This window comes from Procambarus clarkii, chromosome 72 (genome assembly GCF_040958095.1).
Source record: "Procambarus clarkii isolate CNS0578487 chromosome 72, FALCON_Pclarkii_2.0, whole genome shotgun sequence".
Classification (NCBI taxonomy): Eukaryota; Metazoa; Arthropoda; class Malacostraca; order Decapoda; family Cambaridae; genus Procambarus; species Procambarus clarkii.
The window spans coordinates 9,328,910-9,352,200 of NC_091221.1; the positions used below are offsets into that span (position 1 = coordinate 9,328,910).

The following is a 23,291-nucleotide window of genomic DNA, read 5'->3' on the forward strand; positions in this document are numbered from 1 at the left end:
TTCACCAAATATAGCCGCAGCAGCTCGCTATCATTCCCAGTCATAATCCACACTCACAACATGAGCTATTCTGGGCAGCGCGCGTGCGGCCCCTCAGGTGTTTATTGAAACAACACCCACTCCTCATAACCCAGCAACAGCGATACGCTCGGTAAGCGTATATAATGGCTGCCGTATCTGGAGTGACTGCCAGGGTTCACCTGCATCCACACTTCTTGGGCTGTGGCGCCCGCGACCAATGGCAGGTCATTCTTACGGGCTCACCATAGCCCGTGCTACATGGAAACTTCGTTCTGAGTAGCTAAATCTAAATCAAACAGGCACTAGCACCCTAATAACCTCCTATTATTGTTGTTTTAAACACAAGTAATTTACTACGGTCTCGCTTCATGCAAGTCGGCGTTCAATTCCCGACCGTCCATTAAGTGGTTGGGCACTATTCCTTCCCCCTGCCCCATCCCAAATCCTTATCCTGACACCTTCCCAGTGTTATATAGTCGTTGAAAATAAAAGGGGATTGTTCAACATCGTTTTATGAGCCGTCGAAAAGAACAGAGGAAACTGTGGGGATAATGTTCCTATCAATAATATATTTCATGACAGACACAAATCAGAAGATACAATTAACAATTTACTACAAAAACAAGAAGACGGCCAACCTAATTATGAAGAACTCTCCAGACACCAAGTAGAACGTCTTAAGAGAGCAACGTCGTCTAATGCCTTCACATGCCCACTTGGGGACTCGGCCCCAAAGATCTCAATATATAGGCAAGACAACAACGTCTCTAGGCGATTTACAATGCACAAACAACAGGGCTCCATCAAGGAGCATATAATCTCCTCACACAACCAGACCATCACCAGAGAAATCTTAACAAGCAACACAAATTATCAACAGATACAACAACAGGGAGACTCGACATCAACAAGGTTGTTGATATCCTCAAAATGCATCCGGAGTCTGCCAGTGCAGACCGCTTATCACATGTCTCTGTATGACTAACCATCCTGTGTGATGGGGATGTTTTTAGCATCACCTAGTTAGCTTTTTTGACACACTGTACTCCACTTCATATAGTCTAGGGTAGCTGCACTAATGCAGATGTTGATTTTTTTTTTTAAGAAATTAGGTACAAGGCCCTACACATCAAAAAGTCAAAACCAATCACCAAATAGAACACAAGATAAATTTATCTACATTCTACCCACTTGAGTCATGCCCTAACTCGTCTTCAAAGCAGGGAGTGCATATGAGACAGGCTTTGAGCGTCTTGTGAGCCCGGAGCCCAAACTCCTGCCTGCCTGCTGCTGCCCCATCAAGCAGGCACCCGTCACCTCGACGCTCCTCGGAAGATAATTCGCAGCAAAGCACGAGCCGCATATGTCAGATTAATCCCATAAGACGCTGCCTTTCGCCCTGCAGGCTGGCTCTGGGCCCCAGATTGAGGGCCGGCGCGCCGGAGCAGGTACACAATGCCGCCGCGCTATTAGCCAGATTAAAACTCCTCGTCGCGCACCGCCGGCAGATCGAACGGAGGAGCTCCAGTGTGTTTCCGATAGAGCAAGGTGGATCCTATAGCCTGTTTGTGTTTGCCAAACCCAGTGACATTAAGGATGTTACTGCTGCTGGATTACCACTGCTGCATTTACTCGTACGGGAATTTCGCCCCTTAGGCTGTATATGTGCCTGCGTAATCTTACTTAACATTCAGATAATTATAAGTTATTTAACAGCGTATTACTACAAACTACTACTGTTGTTGTTAGAGGAGAGTGTGGGAGGCCATGTCCACCCCCCCCCCCTTCCCTACACGACTGTGGGAGGGCAGGTACCCTGTGATGGTTTCGGGGATCAATGTCCCCGCGGTACGGTCTCTGATCAGGCTTGCTGTTTGGTGGTCTAGTCAAGCAGATATTTAGATGTCGTTGCAAGCAGTATAACGTTTGAACCACAGCCTGGTTGATCAGGTATATCCTCTGGAGGTGTTAAATTAATTTATCTCCTGAACACCGTGAGAGATCGGCATAACTTGCCGCTTATAATAGGCGATGAATCACGATAACGTGGCTGAAGTATGTTGACCACACCACACACTAGAAGGTGAAGGGACGACGACGTTTCGGTCCGTCCTGGACCGAAGACAATCTCAAGTCGATTGTCATAATCGACTTGAGAATGGTCCAGGACGGACCGAAACGTCGTCGTCCCTTCACCTTCTAGTGTGTGGTGTGGTCAACATACTTCTTAGCGACCATGTCGAGGCACAATTGACTAAGGCGCAGCTAGGAACCTCCCTTGCGTAGGTTCGAATCCTCATCACGGCCCCTTGTTGTTTTGTATACTCGGTGGGCATTTCACTACATGCTGATGGTGAAGATAACTGTCTTCTTCCGGTGATCAGCCAACCACACTGACTATAACTGCACGCTCTGTAATCCACAATATAGTTACAGGTGTTCCTATTGGTGGTGGTGTTATAGGTTCAGCTACTGGGAACAAAAAGTTCCAAGTAGCACGGGCTATGGTGAGCCCATAGTGGACTTACCTGGCACAGGAGCGGGGCTGTAACTGGCCGGGATGAGCAGCACTAGTAGAGAAGGAAGGAAGGGGAACGAAGGGACGGACGGAAGGGGTTAGGAAAAAATGAGTTGCCCTCATTATGGAGATTAACAGTGAGCAGCGGTGCGTCACGGTGGGTTTTATCCTCGTCGGAGATTAGGCTTAACTGTGTGTTTTATAGACTTAGTGTAGGGGGGGGGCTAGAGGACTAAGCCAGTTCCTCAGATGCCTGGGAGGAGTCTAGAAGACTCTTAAGCCAGTGGCTTTATATAAATGACTACTAATACTCCACTATCATGTTTCAAATGTACATGAATACTCAATGATAAATATTAAAACGCTTAAATTTTATCACAAGCAAACCCTATATTGAGGGTTTTTACAAAGAATGTTTATGTTCATAGAATATTACACAAGAAACACACGTATGTCTTGAGAAAATTTGATTTTTATGTAGTTCGTTTGCCCAGACATCTTGTGTATTCAGTGGGGAACCCCGGTGCTTGAGTTGTGGGCGTGAGGCAAGGTTATGGCGTCTGTGTTGCTCGCTGCTCCCTACTGGCACTCCATCAGTAACCCCCGTCATCTTCAGTTACCAAGGGGTGGTAGTGGTGGTGTTGCTGTAACACCATCACCACCACCATCCCTTGGTAACACCACCACCATCCCTTGGTAAAACAGGCAACACGAAGCCTTGTGTTGGTAACAAACCTATCCAATTCATGCTGACTTGGGTTATAAAACTGGAGATCTGATTTTAAGAGACCAATGACTTTCAAATCACACTTTTAAACATTTGAAATGTGTGTGATCCTAATGTAACCGGTTTATAGTTTTTACCCAGTGCTTTGCTACCTCCCTTGTGTAGTGGGGATACCTCTGCTGATTTGGGTGCTTCTGTTATTTCACCTGTATCAAAGCTTTATCTCCAAGCCCCACTGATCATGCTACTGGCACTTAACATTTAAAAAGAAATGTGGAAATACATTCAGCCCCGGGTCCAAATTTCTGTATGTTATCAACGTATCTTTCGAAGTCTACAGTGATAGTGGATAGATATCAATCCACTATCTATTCCTTGCGTGGGAGTGGTTAATTTAGATAGATTCTCACTGGATGCTTGCACAGTTTAAGAGGATTGACTGGGGAAAATATTATATTCAGTCAATTAAATTTTAACAATAATAATCCTTTTGTATATAACAAGCGAGAAGGGTTAAGAGTATTGAATATTATCAAACTTCAATGAGTCGGTGGTCTGAGTATGTAGTATCTGAGATTGTAATGTCTGATATTCACAAACGGCGAAGAAATAGATCTAATCAAGAGAGTATTTTCAGTCCTAGTTGACTGTTACCGCTTCAACTGTCCTCTCACGTCACATACAGCATTTTGACGTCAAAATCTACACTCCACAGTAGAGTTGCAGCTGTAACAGCGACTGCTCCACTCCACAATACTCTGGTGGACACATGGCTGTTTCTGCCAAATTCAGGTACGGCGCCTTACCCCCTGTTGCCCCTATTGACAAATCTTTTTTTCTGGTCCGAAAATCATTTTCTTTTTCTGCAATGCCATTTTCCTTTTTTCCCCCACACACTTTGTCACATTCTGTGCCTTTCACGGGAAATTCTGGGCAGTAAAGGTCATGACATTTCTTTTCTTCAAGTGAGGTTTTGAGCATGTCTAGGTGGAAATAGTCAACCATCATTTTGGTACAAAACGACATTTTCCCTTATGTTAAATTTAATAATTTTCTGGGATGAGAGTAACTGAAAGAGAAAGGGAATTGCAAATTATCTACAAATACCATAGTGTGTGTGTGTTTGCCTTTCCGAAATGTGTCTCAAGTTTAGTTGTAATGTCTGTGCTGGTTGAGCTGTCTGTGCCTGTCTACTACTTTTCTTTCTCCTCTCATTTTCATTAGTAATGGAACCTTAATACAACCTGATATCTTGTACAGTTTCTTTACTTTCGGGAGTTTCTGCCCTGGCTGGCTGGCTGGTAGGTTAACCCATGGAAGTAGTGTTGCAGATTGGAATGACACGAGACATATGTAAGAGATTTTTTTTAACATTCCAGGCGGACAAATTGTCTTTTTGAATTTCAAGTAACAGTCTCGCGTTCCTTGCAAGGGTGATGCAGCCGCTTTTTACAAAACATGAAATTCCATTGTTTGATTCTTAAAGACTTTCTTATAGTGACCATAACCTGCTTGATGGGGGTTCTGGGAGTTCTTCTTGAGAGCTTGGTCCAACAGGGTGTTGCTTTGAGCGGCCCGCAGGCCCACATACCCGCACACCACCACAACCCGGTTGGTCCGGCACTTGGAGAGAAAACTAGGTTTTCTTCAAGATGATGTCCACGGTTGTTCCGGCAATATTTGCTTTCCTTTGTTTAAGGCCATATAAAAGTCCTATTCTCAAGTAAAGAAGGCCAATATGTGAGGAGTGGGTAACAGCATAAGTCCAGTGGTTGGATAGTATGTAACATGGGATGCCGTATGTACTACATTGCCTCCTTGTTAGTGCACTAAGTCCAACGAGGGGGTGAATAGGCACGTTACAAGGGAAAAGATATGTGGGATCTTGAAATGTCATACCAGTTTCACAATTCCTGGGTCACCCACCCTTGAAATGCCAGAGTGCGTGTGTATGTGCGTGCGTGGGCAGTCACATATGTACATTAGTTGGAATGAGCGCCATACAGGCAACTGGCGATCTATATGGATACGCGAGAGAGGGAGGGGGTAGGGGGGGGGAACGTTTGAGCAAACTAGCTCCATGTTTTGTACAACGGGGAAAGAACTCGGCATGAGGGAAAAACGAAACACGCACTCACATGAAAAACACACACTCACGTTCTGTGGTCCTGGTTCGATTCCCGGACCAGGCAGAAACAAATGCGCAAAGTTTCTTTCACCCCCCCCCCCCTGATGCACCTATTACCTAGCAGTAAATAGGTACCTGGGAGTTAGACAGCTGTTACGGAGTTGCTTCCTGGGTGGGTGGGTGTGCGAGTGAAAAAAAATACAGTTGATTGACAGTTGAGAGGCGGGCCGACAGAGCAAAGCTCAACCCCCCGCAAGCACAACTAGATGAATGACGTGTTTGATTGATTGATAAAGATTAAGCCACCCAAGAGGTGGCACGGGCATGAATAGCCCGTAAGTGGTGGCCCTTTTGAGCCATTACCAGTATCAAGAGCTGATACTGGAGATCTGTGGAGGTGCGACTTGCACCCTGCGTGACGGGAGATGTCTCCCGTCGACGTGTTTCATGTTTTCACCATTTTATCTTGGAATAAAAAACATCCCAAGTGCACCGAGACGATCTTGGCACTTTTAAACACTTTCATTTGAACCTCTATTGCTGACCTTTTTTTTTTTTTAAATGAATCTACGTCAGGTACCTGGCCTGCCTTGAACGGAGCCGTGAACACTGAAGTGGATTGTGGAAGAAAGAGCACAACATGACATTACTGGAGCGAAGACCTTTGTTGACGCTGCAGGTCGATGCTAGGGTCCCTTTGTTGTTCCCGCCAAAAACTGGGGAGGGCCTTTGACATTATTTTTGTTATGTTTTTTGTAGGGTCATTTGTACTCGCCTAAATGTGCTTGTAGGGTTGAGTGTTAGCTCCTGAGCCTACTCCGGCTTTTGTATGAAAAGTTACAACTGCATCGTATTCACTGGAAGAGCTTGTTTTGGTACCGATATATGATATATTATATATGTCATTCAGTAGGAGCCATAAGGAGGAATCGAAACCATTTGATCCTCTCAAGCACATGCGGTAAACCACTACACCACGACATGACTCCCTGGTTGCATTGTTTTTGATGAACCGATTCCTCTAGGGGTCCTAAGGCTTCACTAGAGGCCTAATCAGGTTTTCATGAGCTGGAAAATATTTTCAAGTAACGTAGTATTATCTGTGGGCTCATTCAAAGACCTGATTTACACCAGATTTACCTCCAGATTAGAGGTTTTGTGATGTCCTCAGTGTCGTCGGCAAAGAATGAGGCAGAGAACAAGGATATTTATGATACGATATAATAGTTTGTGTCCTTGTCTATGTACGATATACCGTGAAACAACCCGTTCTCGCACTTTCTTAGTCAATATTGACTGTAAGAAAGTGCGAGAACGGGTTGTGTGAAAAGCTTAGTGCACCCCGAGGTCCATATGATCCGGATTTCCCCTTTTTGAGTATTGCACTCTTATTTTCTTAATAGAAGCCTAAGATCCATCTTCCTATGTTTCCAATAATTCACTTTGACTATGGTGTTATTGCGCACAAAATACGCTCACACTTGTCGAGGGCTTTTGTAATAATATAACCAGATTTCGCATCAGTGTTTTGTTTAGCTGCCATGGCAGCTAGGGCCATGTCATAGTGGTCCAGCAACTATGAGAGGAGGACAGGAACGTCCTGCTCTGCAGCCCAGGGTTGTCCAGGGATATGTAGATGCTGGAGACTGGCCGGGGAGTAGTAGAACAACCAAATCCCAGTGTTCGGCTTCCACTTGTGATAACTTACTCCAACAGACTGTCGCTTGGCGCGGCTCGCAGGTCCACATAGCTACTGCCACTCTACACCCTCCTAGGTAAAATAACTTGTCCCATAATAGGCACGAGTTAGATACGTGAAAATATTAATAATTCCAGTTTTGTTCCCAGGATTAGCACCGCTAATACTTAACCTTGGCTATATTGTCCATGATTTGATCATATTACGTTGCATTGTTGAACTTGGATAAGAATTTTTTACTAACATGGCTAACTGTTTAGTCTAGCAAAATGAGCAACACTTGGCATTATATTCTCTCCTCTAGCTCAGAAGATCCACTATCCCCGTGGCTCTTATGTGGTTCAGGAAGCCCCTACCCCCCCGTGACTCTTATCTGGCTCGGGCCCTCCTCTCCCCCCCCCCACCCCCCGCGGTTCCGTCTGGTTCAGGGGGTGTAATCTGTGCAACCAACCCTCCTACAGCAGTTCACTAGACGGCTGTGAAAATGGTGTTTTAGTTGATCCTATCTTAGCCACTTACGTTTGTGGTGAATTAGTTAAGAATACCGAGGTCCAGTTCCTACAAACACCATATGCTTACCATTGCCCTTTTGGGGGGGGGGGATATGGGGGGAGATAATAAATGAAACTAACGCTCCAGTGAGCACCATTCAGGCCCATCAGAGCAGCCTGTTCTTGCGATTAGACAGGTCATATCTGACGAGGTTTTTATGTCCAACCGAAGCGTACGAACCCAGGCAACTCTGCCATCGCAGTTCCCACACTGTTTCGTCTAAAAACATTGGACGGTGTCAACCATTGGGGGAAAATCCAAATTGCGGAACATGCAGTGTAAGAAGAGCTTCAGGAGGAGCATGTTGAGAGACGCCCGGGGCCCTCTGGAGCATCTGAGGGCGGTGAAGCAGACCAGATACACAGTCGAGGAACATGAGCGTCACTTCGAAGTGACACTCGAAGTGACTCTACACAGGCAGTCTGGTGGCGCCGTCGCCCCCACCCACCCCGCCCACAATTCAACCCCCAACAACTATCATTTATTTTTATATCATTCGTCATCCCAAATCTCAGACCCATCTTGCTCTAAAAATACACACACACACACACACACACAGTGTTTGTAGCTTACACACACACACACACACACACACACCACTGTGTGTGTGTGTGTGTGTGTGTAAGCTACAAACATTTTATATTCTGCGGTGTTGCAAGAATTTAATGAACATACCGCAGTGTAAACCTTTTAAATTCAATATTAACGGGGCCTGACGGCTGAGTGGACAGCGCTTCGGATTCGTAGTCCTGAGGTTCCGGGTTCGATCCCTGGTGGAGGCGGAAAGAAATAGGTAGTTTCTTTAACTCCTAGGTATCTATTTAACCCTGTTGCCCCTGTTCACCTAGCAGTAGACAGCTGCTACGGGCTGCTTCCTGGAGGATGTGTAAGAAAAAGGAGGCCTGGTCGAGGACCGGGCCGCGGGGACGCTAAGGCCCGAAATCATCTCATATACCTAGCAAACGTTATTGCCAGGACTTATAACTCAACACAAGCCTAGCAGCTGAGAACACTAGCGTGAGGTTCCAGACAAAAGTGCCTATCAAACTGGGCAACAATATTTGACGAAGTGTTTTCCCTACCTTAAACATTGTGGGATTCCACTCGTATTTCTAAGGTAGTGGTCAAGGTGGTGGCCATCACGAAAGATTCTAGTTTCGCTGGTCAGTTAAGGATTGGGGGATGGGACGGGGAGGAAGGAATGGTGCTCAACCACTTGGACGGTCGGGGGATTGACCGCCGACCTGCATGATGCAAGACCGTCGCTCTACCGTCCAGCCAAAGTGGTTGGTCAGCTGCTCCGAGCAACATCATGTTATGGTAATTTGGTCCAAGTCAAGCCCTGTCCTAGGCCGGGCTTGGCGAGTAGAACTCCCACAACCCACTCCAGGAGCCTGGTTGACCAGCCCAGCAACCAGGAGGCCTGGTCGGGGACCGGGCCGTGGGAACATGGAGCCCCGAAATCATCACGACTTAAGGTAAGGTATGCTCCAGAATACCTTCTCATTCTCCACCTTGTATGACCAAAAGTCACTATATTGATAGCTATACGTTTGCACAAGTTTATTTGTACGGCCAATTACGTGTGTATGGCTGTGAATATATATACAAATCGTGTATATATCAGGACTAGGACAGCCAAATCTCCTTGATGCGAGAAGCGACTCTCCCAAGGGACCGAAGATATCCAACCCAATTTGTTGTTTCTGGATTACACAGCCGCCAGCCCCCAGTCCTCACGGAAGTAATATTCTCCGCACAGGGTGATATCCCGTTCCAGACAGGAGAGAAGCGCGGTGTTGAGAGAGGAATGGTTCGTTATAAGGAAGGGGACGTACGGGACGGGCAAGACTGAGGAAGGGGAGAAGGTGGATACCTGCTTGATGATGGGGGTTCTTGGGGTGAAGGGATTGAAGAGTTTGCTACATGGCTTCATCATCTTCCACCATGGTATAACCTCTTTGAATAGGGTTACTTCTGCGTTACTCTTCAAATGAACACTTGATCTGTTCATCTCCCACAACTCAACAATGTTACCAATAGTCTCCAATCTTACTCATCAGCTCACCTAGCCTTAACACTTGCCCATTCAGGTCTGAAGAAGTTGCTGACCTGGAGAAAGTGTAAAGCAATTTGAGCAATAAAAGTTCTCTAATTACTGGGACATGAGGGATTTTTTATTGAAATCTCTAAAATGTATATCTCGCCTGCGCTACTAGGAACACATCACAATGTATCAAATCAATACGCTGAAACACCACCTTGCGAAACCAGAATGGCTGGAAGAATGTATATAATACTCTGAAAAATAGGGTTGAAATAGGTTATCTTCAGATCTTGAGATGATTTCGGGGCTTTTAGTGTCCCTGCGGCCCGGTCCTCGACCAGGCCTCCACCCCCAGGAAGCAGCCCGTGACAGCTGACTAACACCCAGGTACCTAATTTACTGCTAGGTAACAGGGGCATAGGGTGAAAGAAACTCTGCCCATTGTTTCTCGCCGGCGCCTGGGATCGAACCCAGGACCACAGGATCACAAGTCCCGCGTGCTGTCCGCTCGGCCCCACCAATAGGTACTTTAAGAAACAATAGAAAAGTCTCAGGCCCCTAATGTTTCAAAATAGCTGTGAGAATTTATGAAAGACTAGCCGACCACCTTCGACGTTAAATAGGAAACTTGATAAAACACTTCCAAAGAGTATCTGATCAACCGGGCTCTAATTCATAAGAGATGCCGCTGCACGTAATCTGACCTAACAGCTTGATTTGGCTAAGCTTGGCTTGGCTCTCTTAGTCAGAGAGCGGGCCACACGGACATTGAATCACTGAGATTACGTACCTTGAATTGTTTTCAAAGTAACCATCTCTCTCAATCCAAACAATCACGTCTTTCCTTCCACTTCCACTAATCACTCGCCTCCCTCCTGATGCAACCAATCGCCTTCCTCCTGTTCCAACCAATCAGGTTGGTTGTTCCCATTCCAACAAGGGCGGGGGTCGAGGAAGGACAGCCAGTGAAGGTCAAGACACGAGCGTCCACTACTCGACCCCACAATCGCAGCCACATTGTGACAATCCACAATCCAGAGCAACTGGTAAGTGTGTGCGGGTTGGTTCCGACTCTTCCGCTCACGCTTCTCCTTGTTACCGCCTCAACGAGGTCATCCCTAATGACCTGTGACCTGCAGGAATGACCACATTATTCAAGCGTGCCGCACCCTGATACTATCCACGGAAGGATTCCTTACACGGGTTTACATCTAATTAACAATCCAGTGGAGATAGTTGTAAACCCATTTGGTTTAATAGGTAGAACGTAGGCCTCGCTTCCTACAAGGTCGGCGTTCGATTCCCGATGGTTCAAGTTTTAGGTCACTATCATACTAAGTCGGCGCGCTCACATTATCTTGCCTTGCTTCAGCGTAAATCATGTCTTAACAACTCTTTCTTGCGACCGGTTTTCATCTGTCAACGTTAGTTATCGCTGGTTGGCCACCCAGCCGCGACGAGGTGCGACTGGCAAACAAAGCATGTGGGAGAAGCGCATGTGGGAGAAGCATCAGCGGACGCCCCCACACCGCCACCTGTCTTCAGTCACTGACTGACTTGGCGCGAAAGGACTCCTTACCTCACTCACTGTGTTCAGGAGGTCCTCACGGCTCCAAGAGCTTGCTCCGCGCCTCGCTGTAGCATCCACGCCCCCTTTGAGCGTCACCCAACAAGCCGCCTTCACCTAATACGTCGCATTTTTCACGGAGTGGCAAGTCGAGAGAACGGGATATGGCCGCGACCTCTGCCACACTGTAGCGGGGAGGTCGCTCAAGCCACACCTGCACTCCGCCCACAGGGAAAAACAGCAAAAAGTAGGTGCGTGGTCATCTATTAGCAGGAGCAGCAGGTTGACAGTGATGGAGGTGTTGGAGAGTATTTCCGGCTGGTTGACGCGGTTGGTGGGGTAAGCAGACACCAGCCCCCCTCTCCACCCCCCAACACCAGTCCCCTCTCTCTCCACACCCCCAACACCAGCCCCCTCTCCACCATATCACAGCATTGCTGGGGCGTACCTAGGGAAGGTGGAGCAATCAAGTTACCAACCTGTCCACAACAAAGTTATTCTATCTACCGACGCCAAATGCAGTTTGCGTCACTAGGTCAGTGCTCGGTGAGGCGGTTCAGGAACAGTCTTCTGTCTGTGCCGATACTTAAGAATATGGACGAGAATACAGGAAACTGCTCAGTCGACTCTATTTGGGGTATTCTTTTGGTGGTTAACGTCAAACATTACATAAGAATAAAGGAATTTCTGCAGAATCTGTAATGGTCTTGTGGGGCCACTTGGCAGTTACAGGGGGCCACCGAGCCTATCTAGTTGGGCTTCCCTTTAAGAGGTAGGTCTCTCTCTGTTCAGTCCGTCCTACTAAGGTTTCCCAACGTCATGAAAACGGTCAAATTAGTGTCCTCTCCTAACCTACCAGAGGACCCACAACAGAAAACGGGATAGTACGTCACTTTTTCCAGTTCATCCCCCCCCCCCCCCACTCTCGCTTCCCTAGTGATTGCTTGATCAGACAGGCGTTATGCGAACCACAACAGCCTGTCTCCATGTATCTAGGTTAAGCTAGCACTGTCGTACTCAACTGCTTCAGCTAGAAGCTGAAAGTGGTAATGTTAACATAAGGTAATGTTTAAGCCGCACACGTGCACGCACACGCAAATGTGGGCGATAAAGGTGCAATGAGGTGTACGCCTTTTTGACGGCATAATTAACATTTGCGTTGGTGTCACCGACTTTGTCAACGTGATAAACCTTGAGTTAGGTGACCCAAGCTACGCAAGGCGTCGAGTGAGACACATTCACTCGACGCCTTGCATGGCTTCGGTCACCTGTCTCACTCGGCGCCTTGCGTAGCTCGGAATGTGTGTCAGAGCTACGCAAGGCGTTCAAATGCATATTAAGCCAACCAAACCGACGACTTGCAGGAACATCAATTTGCAACGGTAACATTGCTGATACACTAGTTTCGTGTGCGTACAAATGTGTAGCGTTTTCTGGTAACTGAGGTTCCTCGTGTGTATAACCCATATTGGCGGTGTTTAAATGACCTGTGCATCACCTGTATATAAATTGGTGTGGGGCGTTATATGGGCGTATCGTGTAAGGGAGGATTGGGTGTATAGTGAGCGGATGGGCGTAAGGCTTGTATATATTGTGTAGAGTGCGTATCTAATGTGTAATTATATAAATGTATGTATGATTGCGTAAGTATGCATATAATGACGCATGCGTGGTGTATGTAGGTTGTGTGTGCGCGTACTCGCCTAGTTGTGCTTGCGGGGGTTGAGCTCTGGCTCTTTGTACACGAGTTGATTGACGGCTGAGAGGCGGGACCAGATTCCTGAGCCTAATGTGTACTCACGTATTTGTGCTTGCAGGGGTTGAGCTTTGGCTCTTTGGTCCCGCCTCAACCTGTGCGTCCTGTGTGTGTGTGTGTGTGTGTGTGTGTGTGTGTGTGTGTATGTGTATGTGGGAAAAAACATTAGTATTTAGTAACAGTTGACTGACAGTTGAGAGGCGGGCCGAAAGAGGAGAGCTCAACCCCCACAAGCACAACTAGGTGAATACAACAGTTAATACAGGTGCGGTGAAACCGGTTTAGATCCCCTTTCAAAGAACCCAAACTGTGGCAATTCCCCCGGAAACTTGCTAAACAGATTCCCCTCGAAGATCTGGATCTTTGCTGTGGAAATACTTACAACATTGACTCCTAAGTGGTTGAGGAGCCCTTTAGATCCAGTTCTCACAGGACCAGCCTGGCCCCGGGTCGGGCTTGGAGAGCAAGAGGCGCTCCCAGAACACACTTCCTGGTAAACTCAATATAGTGTTCGTGTTATTCTTTCCTTTCGCCGGGTTTGTTTTGCGTTCCCTGCTGTAACTTTGTTGTTGTTTGAAGAACATGACGTCCCCCTCCCCGCAGAAGTTTTGATTTCCTGATAGATGACTCCGGTTGTCGTTCTAGGTGGAACGTTTCCGGAGCTCTCAGACTACAATGGTCTTGTAGATGCTTCAATGTTTCTAAGAGATAAAAGATTTTTATCTTGGCCCAGTTTTATGTGTGTGTAACCTGTAGGTCCAAATGAAACATTTGAACCTAATGGTATTTACTGTTTCTCAGTGGAAGGCTTTGCTGATTGCGATTGCCAATTTAATAATTACAAATTCGCAATCGCAAGTCGACAATTGCAATAATCTCATTCCTAGATCATTCTCTGTAGACCACAACGTCGTCTAGGTGAAAATGACGCAACCTGAATAGCGCCTTTTGGGATCTGAGCTTTTGACGTACTCCAAACTATTGCTATTTGTTTGAAACTGATATAAATTATATATTAGCCACCAGGATATTAAATACGGCAATTTCAAACTAATTATACCGGGCCCCCACATACCCTGGCTCTGTATATCTCTTGTATTGCTTGGTTGTTTGCGACTGGTCAAGGCTTCTCCTGACATGACCCACAGGTCACAACAAAGCCAAAACGTCTGTTACTCCTTTATATATTATTTATTTACATTCACGAAATCGAACGTGTTGCCATCAGGATCACTTCCAATAAATGGTGGACAATTTTTGTGATTCATCATCCAAACAGCCTTGTCAATTTTGTGCAGCTTGTCTGCGGACAAGGGCGGAAAGTTGATATCTTGATCACCCTCTTAAAGTAGTTTATTGGTGTAGGGAGATTACGCTATTGCGGCCGGTCTAGCCTCTTGTGATGACAACTCGGCTCGTTCCCCCATACGTCCTGTGTAATTAGAGAGGCTTAGATGACGATCACACGCGCAGACTAAGGGTTCAAAGGGAGAGACATACTGTCAGAACAGGTATTCCACTGAGTGCCTCAGACATACTGACTACAGAGCCAAGCTGTGATGGTCAGCCTCCCAAGTCACACTCCCGAGGGGTATCGAACCTGGCCTCAGGGAGTAGAACAACTCTCGAACCCCTCTGCAGGTATGTGATGATAGCAAGATATATAATTACCAGCACCTTGTAATACCATACGTATCCCACCATCACCCACCCGTGGTTCAATGCTCGATAACCCTCTGCACTATATGGGACAACAGATTTCAAATTGTCTATGACGGACAAGGACATTTAATTAAATATGATGGAGGGAGTACCACCTCTGGCTGGAAGAAGGGGGGACCCTTAGCCTTGGAGGAAGCCACACATAACGCTTTAGAGGGAATGTGTATATATAATGATATATTAAATTATATTATATATACCTGACCCGCACACCTGCAAGACGGCACACCACACACACGTGACCAAATCTCGTCTCCGAATCTTCCCTGGGCTGCATAAGGCAAGATTCAGTCAGGTGCATTCATGAAGGGTTCTTTTGGCATTGCTTTCAGGTGAGATTTATGTAGGTTGAGGAAGGTTAGAATAGCTTTCTTAGGTTCAGTTGGCTTAAAAAAGATTACTTTGATTGGATTGGGGGAAGAAAACGTTTGTGTTGGGGTGGGTGGCGTGTTGGGGGGGGGTTCGTGTGTGGGGGAGTGTTCAACACGGACGGAGATATGTGGGGGGGGGGCAGATACACTAATATCTCGCTCTCTTTATAGCAGGTTGGTTACTATGGGAGCCGCTATATATGTATTGAAAACTAAGTTGTCTATATGCACCGGACTAGAGAGTTTAGGGGGGTTGCTCGGGTTTGTACGTTTCTGGTTAGGTTAGAAGGTCAAGTTTTTTATGGAGTGGCAGGTCGAGAACACTTTCGGCGGGAGACTTAAGCAACACCCCACCATCTCCCGCTCACCCTAGCCCCCCCCCCCCCCCCACAAGGGCGCCTCCCCCCCCCCCCCCCCGAAGGCACTGAGAATTACTGGAGCAAGCAGTCTCATGTTGGATTTAATCAGGACACAAACTATAGTACATTACCACCCGTCGTTGTAGACCACTCATAAAAATCCTAGAGTGGAAGCTCTTTATCTTGGAATATCAGGTTGTGTGTAAGTCCTGATTTACACATGTGGGTCTCATTGAAAGTTGCACCTCCTGTGCTACAGTAAAAACGAAAATCCCAACCAAACCCACGAGGCCTGGTCACACTTCACAGCTATGTTTTGGACAACAAAATGTTGTGGAGGGGTATGAAGAACTACCTACCTTGCGACATCCCCTCTACCATATACACCTCCCCTTCCCCCACACCTCGCTCCGTCTAGCCACCTCTCCGGGGGACCTCAAAATTGCTCGTTTATAAGTGGTGGAATCCCTGCAAGCTTCGGAGCACACAGACATGGAAGGCAGAAGAATGAAGAATCGAGGTTCACAGAAGGAGACTTCTTCTGTGAAGCTGAGGAGTCTACACCTCAAGAGGAAAGCAGTCCTGGCTTCGCCGCCCCTAACCCGGGACCCTGCTTCCTAGCCTAAGCCAGCCTGGTGTTTGGAAAGCCTCATTTCCGGCGTGCAGCTGGGTTAGCCCTGGCTCTGTCTCGCCAAGTTGGACGTGTCCTCTCACCACGCTACTCTTCCCCTGTACCCACTACAAAGCTCTTCCAAAGGATATCTTGTCCTGTATTTAATTCATTCAATCATATATACCACCTCCCCCCCCCCCACACGCGCACAAACACCCCTCTTCCTCCACACATACATACACACACACACACACACTCGCACGCACACGCACACACGCCTCCAAAACATCACGAATCCCAATTCCACATCTCGCCTCCCGATACACACCACCTCATCCTTCACACAAAACTTCACATCCTTCACAGCCTGACCCCACATACAAACATTAGAAACATACAGACATTGACACCGACAAAGGTCTTTCTAGAGAAGTTTGGAGTCTGTTAGTAAATGGACTGAACCTTAGAAATTGATGTGGTGGAGGCAGTTTCAAATGTAGATATGATAGAGCCCAGTAGGCTCAGGAACCTGTACACCAGTTGATTGGCTCTTTGTTCCATGAACTGTCAGAGCTCAACCCCCGCAAGCACAACTAGGCGAGCACAACCAGGCGAGTAATACACACTTACACAAACACATCTCACACGAGAGGCGTGTATTATTTCTAGTACACACATTGAGGAAAAATAAAATGGTTAGAAAAGCGGGTTCCAAGAGCTAATAGTTCGATTCTACACACAGCATACTAGCAACACGTGTGTGGGTGTTTACTGTCACACCGCGTGCTCTCCTTGACTGATAAAACTATCTTAAACCTACACCTGTGCCAGCAGGTTTATTACAAGGACTTACCTGTGCGTCAGCCCCAGCATCTCCATTTTCCATCTTCATGTTGGAGGATGATGGGAGCCGAGGATGGTGTCCTGACTGGCAACCGCGAACACCGGCTAGGTCCAAGACTAGCCCACGGTAACCTCTTAGGGTGGTAAGGAGTATCCCAGGCTAGTTCACAGCAGTATCTAGTGATGGGCAGTACCCAGGCTAACCCACAGAGTAAAAGGCTAGCCTGACAAGGGGCAATGTCCCAGGCTAGCCCGCAGGAAGGCTATCCTGCTATCGCGGGACCGTTCTCCCTCGTCAGCAGTATTTCTTGCTTGGCAGACCCCTAGGGCTAGGCTAGCCCATCCTGAGCCTGGCGCAGGCGTCCCGCAGGCGGACAGCCATCACCACCACCCAGACCCCGCCTCCACACACACACACTACTCCTCCATCATCATACTAACCAATCCTATCCCTCATTCACGATCCCCTTCACAACCCCCCCAGCCTTCAGCTCACTTCCATGGGACGACACTATCCACCAACACGGGAGCCAGAGAGGTTGCGCCACCCCACACTCGCAATTTCTGTGTAGCACAGATCACTATTGCCATAAGCAGCGAGGATTCAGCAGTGTATCAAAACACATCTCACTGATCACTTAAATAATATTAATAAATGAGTTTGTCCTGAAATCTAAACATATTTATTTGACTTCAGCGCGCACACTATTTGCAAATAATCGGTGAATCTGGTTATAAATTCCACAACTTTTCAAAACAAAAACTCATCCCGGAGCACTTTGGAACACTTCCATGACTGGTAAGGGTGTAGACACCACCGAGTTGCACGCTTGGCCTCGAGAACACCCACAGGATCCCTCTGTAAAAGGGGAAGGGCGTTCAGGTAGGTGTAGCGACGTTAAAGTGTAGGAACACTGGATCACACAGCCTATTTACACCAGCGTGGAGACCGCCCCACGTTCAGGCGGGCGTCTGGGCTCCCACTAGTCACTAGTGCTGGCCACGAGTCCTCTGGGAGCGGGGGGATGATGGGGGAGGGGGGGACAGGGAGTCTAAGCGCGGGGAGGGGGGCGTGCGAGAGACCGGGGGAGGGGGTAAGGATGGTCTTAAGACGCCTGCCCCATCTCACTCTCCCACTCCCTACCCCCCACAGCACCCCCTTCCCCCCCCCCCCCCCCCACACACAGTATTGTATATATTTATATTAACTTTGGAGTAGGTTCCTGGCGTATGCTAATGAAGTAGATACTACTCCATCTCAAGATACACACATTGGCAGTGTGCCATCAGAAAACGGTGGCTCCTTGTGGTAAACAACGTTGCTTTAAACAATAGGGTTCGTCATCACATTCCATAATCCTCCCCGCACCTACACTCTGACGCTGCCTGCGACTCCGTACCACCTGTGATACACACGCACGTGCACACACACACACGCAGTAACGGAGTATTTACTAGTGACTGATACCAAGTGTCAGCAGCTATTCGCCCCCAAATGTGGGTCGTGGGTCGAGATGCGGGTATGTGAAGGTGGGGGGGAGGAGGAGGCGGTGGTGGGGGAGACAGGGAGCCCCCATTCTGCCCCAGGACGAACAGTAGCCACTGGCGTCTCCCATCTGGGGTGCTGAACCTCACCACTCTCGCCGCTTCTCTCTCACCCACTCCCACAACCTTCCTCTTGGCGGTCGCTCCTCTCACCTGTCAGACTGGGATGGACCAATGTTACGTGCTCCTCCAGGTCTGATTGTTGTGCTTGCGGGGGTTGAGCTTTGGCTCTTTGCAACATGCTCACTGCCCAGTACTCGCCTACTTGTAATGTTTGGACGATGCCATTTTCACACGCGAATGCTGTCATAAAACCTTCACAGAGTAAAGTATGTCACGCCTATCCAGTGTTATTGTCGCGAATAATGTTGCGGACAATGCAATTATTACCCAAATCCTATCAACATTTTGCCTCCTATTATTTCTTCGGTCAACTCTCCATTCACAATAGTACTTGTATTGTACTCTGCCATATCCAGTTGCTAAACGATAGGCGACCCGTCCTCCTAATACCGCGACGCATTTAGACGTATACCTTACCTATGGGCAAAAACTGTCGTACTAGACAATGAAAGCGGCTCGCGAAAGTGACGTACTGTCCCGTTTTAGGTCCTCTGGTAGGTTAGGATAAGGGGCACTTTAGTACGACAGTTTCTTGACGTTTGGTAACCTTAGGAGGACGGGCTGGTTACCAAGCTGGTGTATATGTTATGCAGCTTGATATAGAACTGCGCCACTCAAGTCTTGGCCTACACCAATGCAACTGCAATTTTCATATTACAGTTGAATGCATTTCTGATTGTGTACAGATGCAAATACATTTATGATGAAACATAGCCTATTGGAATTCTTGGAATACAAGTCCAGATATCAGCTTGATATTCAAATATAAAAGCAATATATTCAACATGTAATCCTCCAATGTTTCGTGTGTATACAAAATAAAGTTCCTTTTTAATGAGAAATTGTTAACCTTCTAACCTCAGTTCTAAAATTATATTGACGTTCTCCATCATAAAGTGGTGTACAGACGGTCTAAATATAACCCCTCTTCATTGTCTAATAATAATCTACCTCAACAGCGTCCAGAAAAGGTGTGGGGTTGCAAGGTATACGCACGCTTGATATTTAGACGCCCTGCCCCAGGTGGCGCAAGTGTGTGTATGAGTCGCTGTATGGAGACATGACATTTTGGGAGTTTGGGGGAGGGGGGTGCAGGAAACTCTTGACCTCACCCACATGTTTAACCCCTCCCCCACACCCTCACACATCACCACTCCCCACCGGAGTCACCTCACTTTCTCACACAAACACTCACACACAGCACTTCTTGCGTGTGTGTGTGTGTGTGTGTAAGCCTTCATATACACCTCTGGGTGGTAATACCATGAAATTTACTATTTAGTTTTATTCCCGCAGTTCAAGCTACTCTGGAGATTGATTGGCCACCACCTGACGTTTTATACACGCTGCCGTCGGTAACGAACGACCCACCACCAGATTAAGTACTCCCACCTGATGTGTGTGAGTACTTAATCTTTCGTAATCTGCAGGCATATTACGGCTCACTATAGCCCGTGCTACATGGACATTTAGTTGTTTTTAGATTCAGCAACTCAACAACAATGCTGGCATATTCACAGGCATCACTGGCCAAACTAATAGGGAGACTCCAGGGCAGACTTGCACGGTTCCTTGTTGAGACGTCCCCTGTTCTTATGTTTGTTGACTTGTAGTGTCACTAACGCAGGTACGATCAGGCATTCTACTTTTCAATGGTTACCTTGCTTCAGAGAAAGCTTTATGGGTTTGTTGTCCTGAAACCCCTCTCCGCCCTCTCCTTAGGGTTGGGGTTGTTCTCAAGACTTGACATAGGAGCCGGGCTGTGACTCAAGTAAGTCCACTACGGGCTCGCCATAGCCCGTTCTACTTTGAACTTCTTAGATTCACCTACTGGGAACAAAAACTACACAAGAACGTGTCCCAGTTTTCACTGGTAGACTGGGACTGGTAGGTGGGACACGAGCCCTCGCTACCACCCACCTGAGAAGTGGGACGCAAGGCTCACGCCAGACTCCTGCAGCCTGGTGGTAAAATCCCAATCATCGACTCGCATCTAGGCCCGTCCTCATCAACAATAATTTCGTCAATCTAACTACCAATCCCTCTTTTTCTGACTGAAGTCCCCCTTCACGCCACACGTTCTGACTTTCTGGAATAATATGGTCAGTTGGTTCTCTCGCTTCCTGCGGTCGAATCTCACCTTTGTAAATGCTTCACTCGCATAATGAATATACAAATAAGCCTAGAATAGATGGCATTTCACTAATAATATACAACAGAAGTCAAATTTTTTCATGGCACAATGTCAGTATTGCGTGTTTGGGGGTCGGCCCAAACCAGGACGAGTATTGTATAGAGGAGCCATGGTCGACGACAAAACGACACAGTTAATGAAGAAACGACAACGTTTCGGTCTATGTTGTGATGATAGAAAAAGATGTGACTACAAAGTCATCGTCTGTACAGATGTAGACGTTCCCAATAATGTTTTATTGAACGGATTCGATCAGTAAAGGATACCTGGACGTTTTCCAGGTCAGCAAATTCTCCCGCTTTGAATAGAAACAACACACTCTAAGGTCTTTCCCCTCGCAGGTGGGATGTGTGCACACCTCAGTTCTAGCCCTGATGCTAGAAGCTCACGTTACAACATTTGTATATGCTGCCAAAGTGGCAAATATTCGAATAGCCTTCAGAAGCCAAAAAAAAAATATGTTTGATAAAAAAGCCATGTACAACATACGCGGGCCATAACCTCGATAATGCAGCACCGGCGCCTTGAAGAATATGGTGGGTATTATTAAGAAATCCCTTGTCATGAGGGGTCTAATGCTGCTTGCTATAGGAACACGCAAAGGAAGCCTAGCTTTAGCTAGTGTGTGTTATAACAAAGTATATCTATATCGGTTACTGTATACACCACTGTTAAACTAAGTATAGCGCATACCCCTTCTCTCCGGGAGGGTGGGCGTACACGTCCCCCCCCCCATCACAAACAAGACTTATATGTGATGTGTCTTAACAACAGGGCGACACTTTCTTATTTAGCGAGTGGACCCAAGGCCGAGATGTATGTGTTCGCCCATATAATATCCAATTTAAATGCAGATTGGCCTCTCAAAAGACAACATTTTCGCTGCTGACTTGGCGTATTTTGTTTTGTATAAATAATTAAAGAAATCAGAATAGACTTTGCATATAATGAACAGAGAAAGAGGGGAGAATGACGAAATAAATAAACCAAGGAGGATTAATCTGTAAATTTCTAATTGGTTTGGTGTACAAAAGAACACGTATCCTTGGGTTAAATTTGGAACTAGATCCAAAGCCTACTTAATGGGTTCAGGAAAAAGATCCAATTATGTGTGTGTATCTGTGACCTCCACTACCGCCCACAGGATGGGTATAGTGGTCAACTACCCCTCACAAATTATCCTCTTGGCTTTCACATTGAAGAATACAAAGGGGCCTAAATAACCCTCCAGATATTAATAGGCCTAAAGCCCTACCCCTCATTATACCCCGGAGTCGCTGCTGTACGAGGGAACAGCCTGGTACCACCAGGGTGCTGATATGGCATTACAAGCTCTATACATAAATATCAATGGAATGCGGATGCTGACAGATTCATCTCACTACATCTAGTGCGTCGTCTACGTTAGTGGCAATATCTATTTGAATCATTCAATCTCTTCGTTCTGTCCTCGCCAGGAATTGTGAGTAATGCGTGTCCTGTGTGTTTATTACGAGAGTGGAGCAGGGGTAAGCCAGGTGTGATGGGGGCAGCAGGTGTCGACACTAGAACACCAAGCCCCGCTACCCTGCTCTTCTCACTCCTCCAGGCCCCACAATCATGGTCTCGGGTGCAGGTCATTCATGATGGCGCGGAGCGCACAGGTTACCTATTCTGTATTTTCAGCATTCCCCTGCTTCGTACGCTGCCACTCCCACCCTGCCCTACGCCGCCGCCTCCTCCAGGCAGCCACACACGGCCCTGCCAACTAGTGGCTCGCATATCCATCTTCATCGGCTCTTAAAGATTGCGTTGAAACCACTAACTCAAATGGACATCTTGGTGCCTTTATAGACTGTCATGTAAGGAGGGCAAAATGTGTGGAGTAGCGGTGTGGTGGTGGTGGGAGTCGCCGCCGCCTCCACACTGACGGGCTCTTGACAGAATTCCAACTTGTGGGCAGGAGGGCGGTGTTGCCAGGCGCCCCACCACAACATTTTTACTGTTTGTGTGTGAGACGGGCGCCACCTCCCACCCCATACCTGCCTCCATACCTACACACCTGTCACCACCATAACCAGGGAGAGGGGCCACACATCGCGGAAACACAGATGTACACGCCTCAATGTGATAAAAGTTGGCAACACCATGCCTGGACGGCTCTCGACCTCCTCTCCCGCCAAACTGCCAGCAACCCCCTCTCCCCATCCCTCCCCCCTATCTCCCTCACCCCATTCCTCTCCCTTGCCCCCCCCACCCCATTCCTCTCCCTTGCCCCCCCCCCATCCCTCCTCAACCTTGCATGGCCGACGAGTCTTCCGTGCAAGAAATAGTGTTTCTGTACCCTCGATTCCATGCCCAAAAGGCCAACATATGGAGAGCGCACAAGGCCAGCGCCTCTGGTTGGTCGTGATCAAGAACAGTTATGGTTGCGCAAAGGGGGGATTGTGGTGGTGGTGGCCGGCGTAGTGTAGGTTGGTTGGGGAAGGTGGTGGTGGTGGCCTTGACAGTGGTGAGCACCGCGTCA

At 47.5% G+C, this 23,291-nt stretch overlaps 1 protein-coding gene and 1 long non-coding RNA gene across 12 annotated transcripts in view; one reads left to right on the forward strand and one right to left on the reverse strand.

Annotated features, from left to right (window-relative positions):
- The window catches only part of pyd (zonula occludens-like protein polychaetoid), a 371,558-nt gene that overhangs the window by 139,904 nt on the left and 208,363 nt on the right, over positions 1-23,291 (reverse strand). The window contains exon 1 of one of the 11 annotated variants that reach the window (XM_045767507.2): positions 16,934-17,906. The exons of the other annotated variants lie outside the window; for them this stretch is intronic. Within the exon in view, the coding sequence (XP_045623463.1) occupies positions 16,934-16,972 (39 nt within the window). The 5' untranslated portion in view covers positions 16,973-17,906. Of the gene's footprint in view, positions 1-16,933; positions 17,907-23,291 lie in introns of those variants that run through there. 11 annotated transcript variants of the gene reach the window in all.
- Positions 1-23,291, forward strand: part of LOC138356386 (uncharacterized) — a 182,564-nt gene that overhangs the window by 59,762 nt on the left and 99,511 nt on the right. The gene's annotated exons all lie outside the window — the stretch shown is intronic.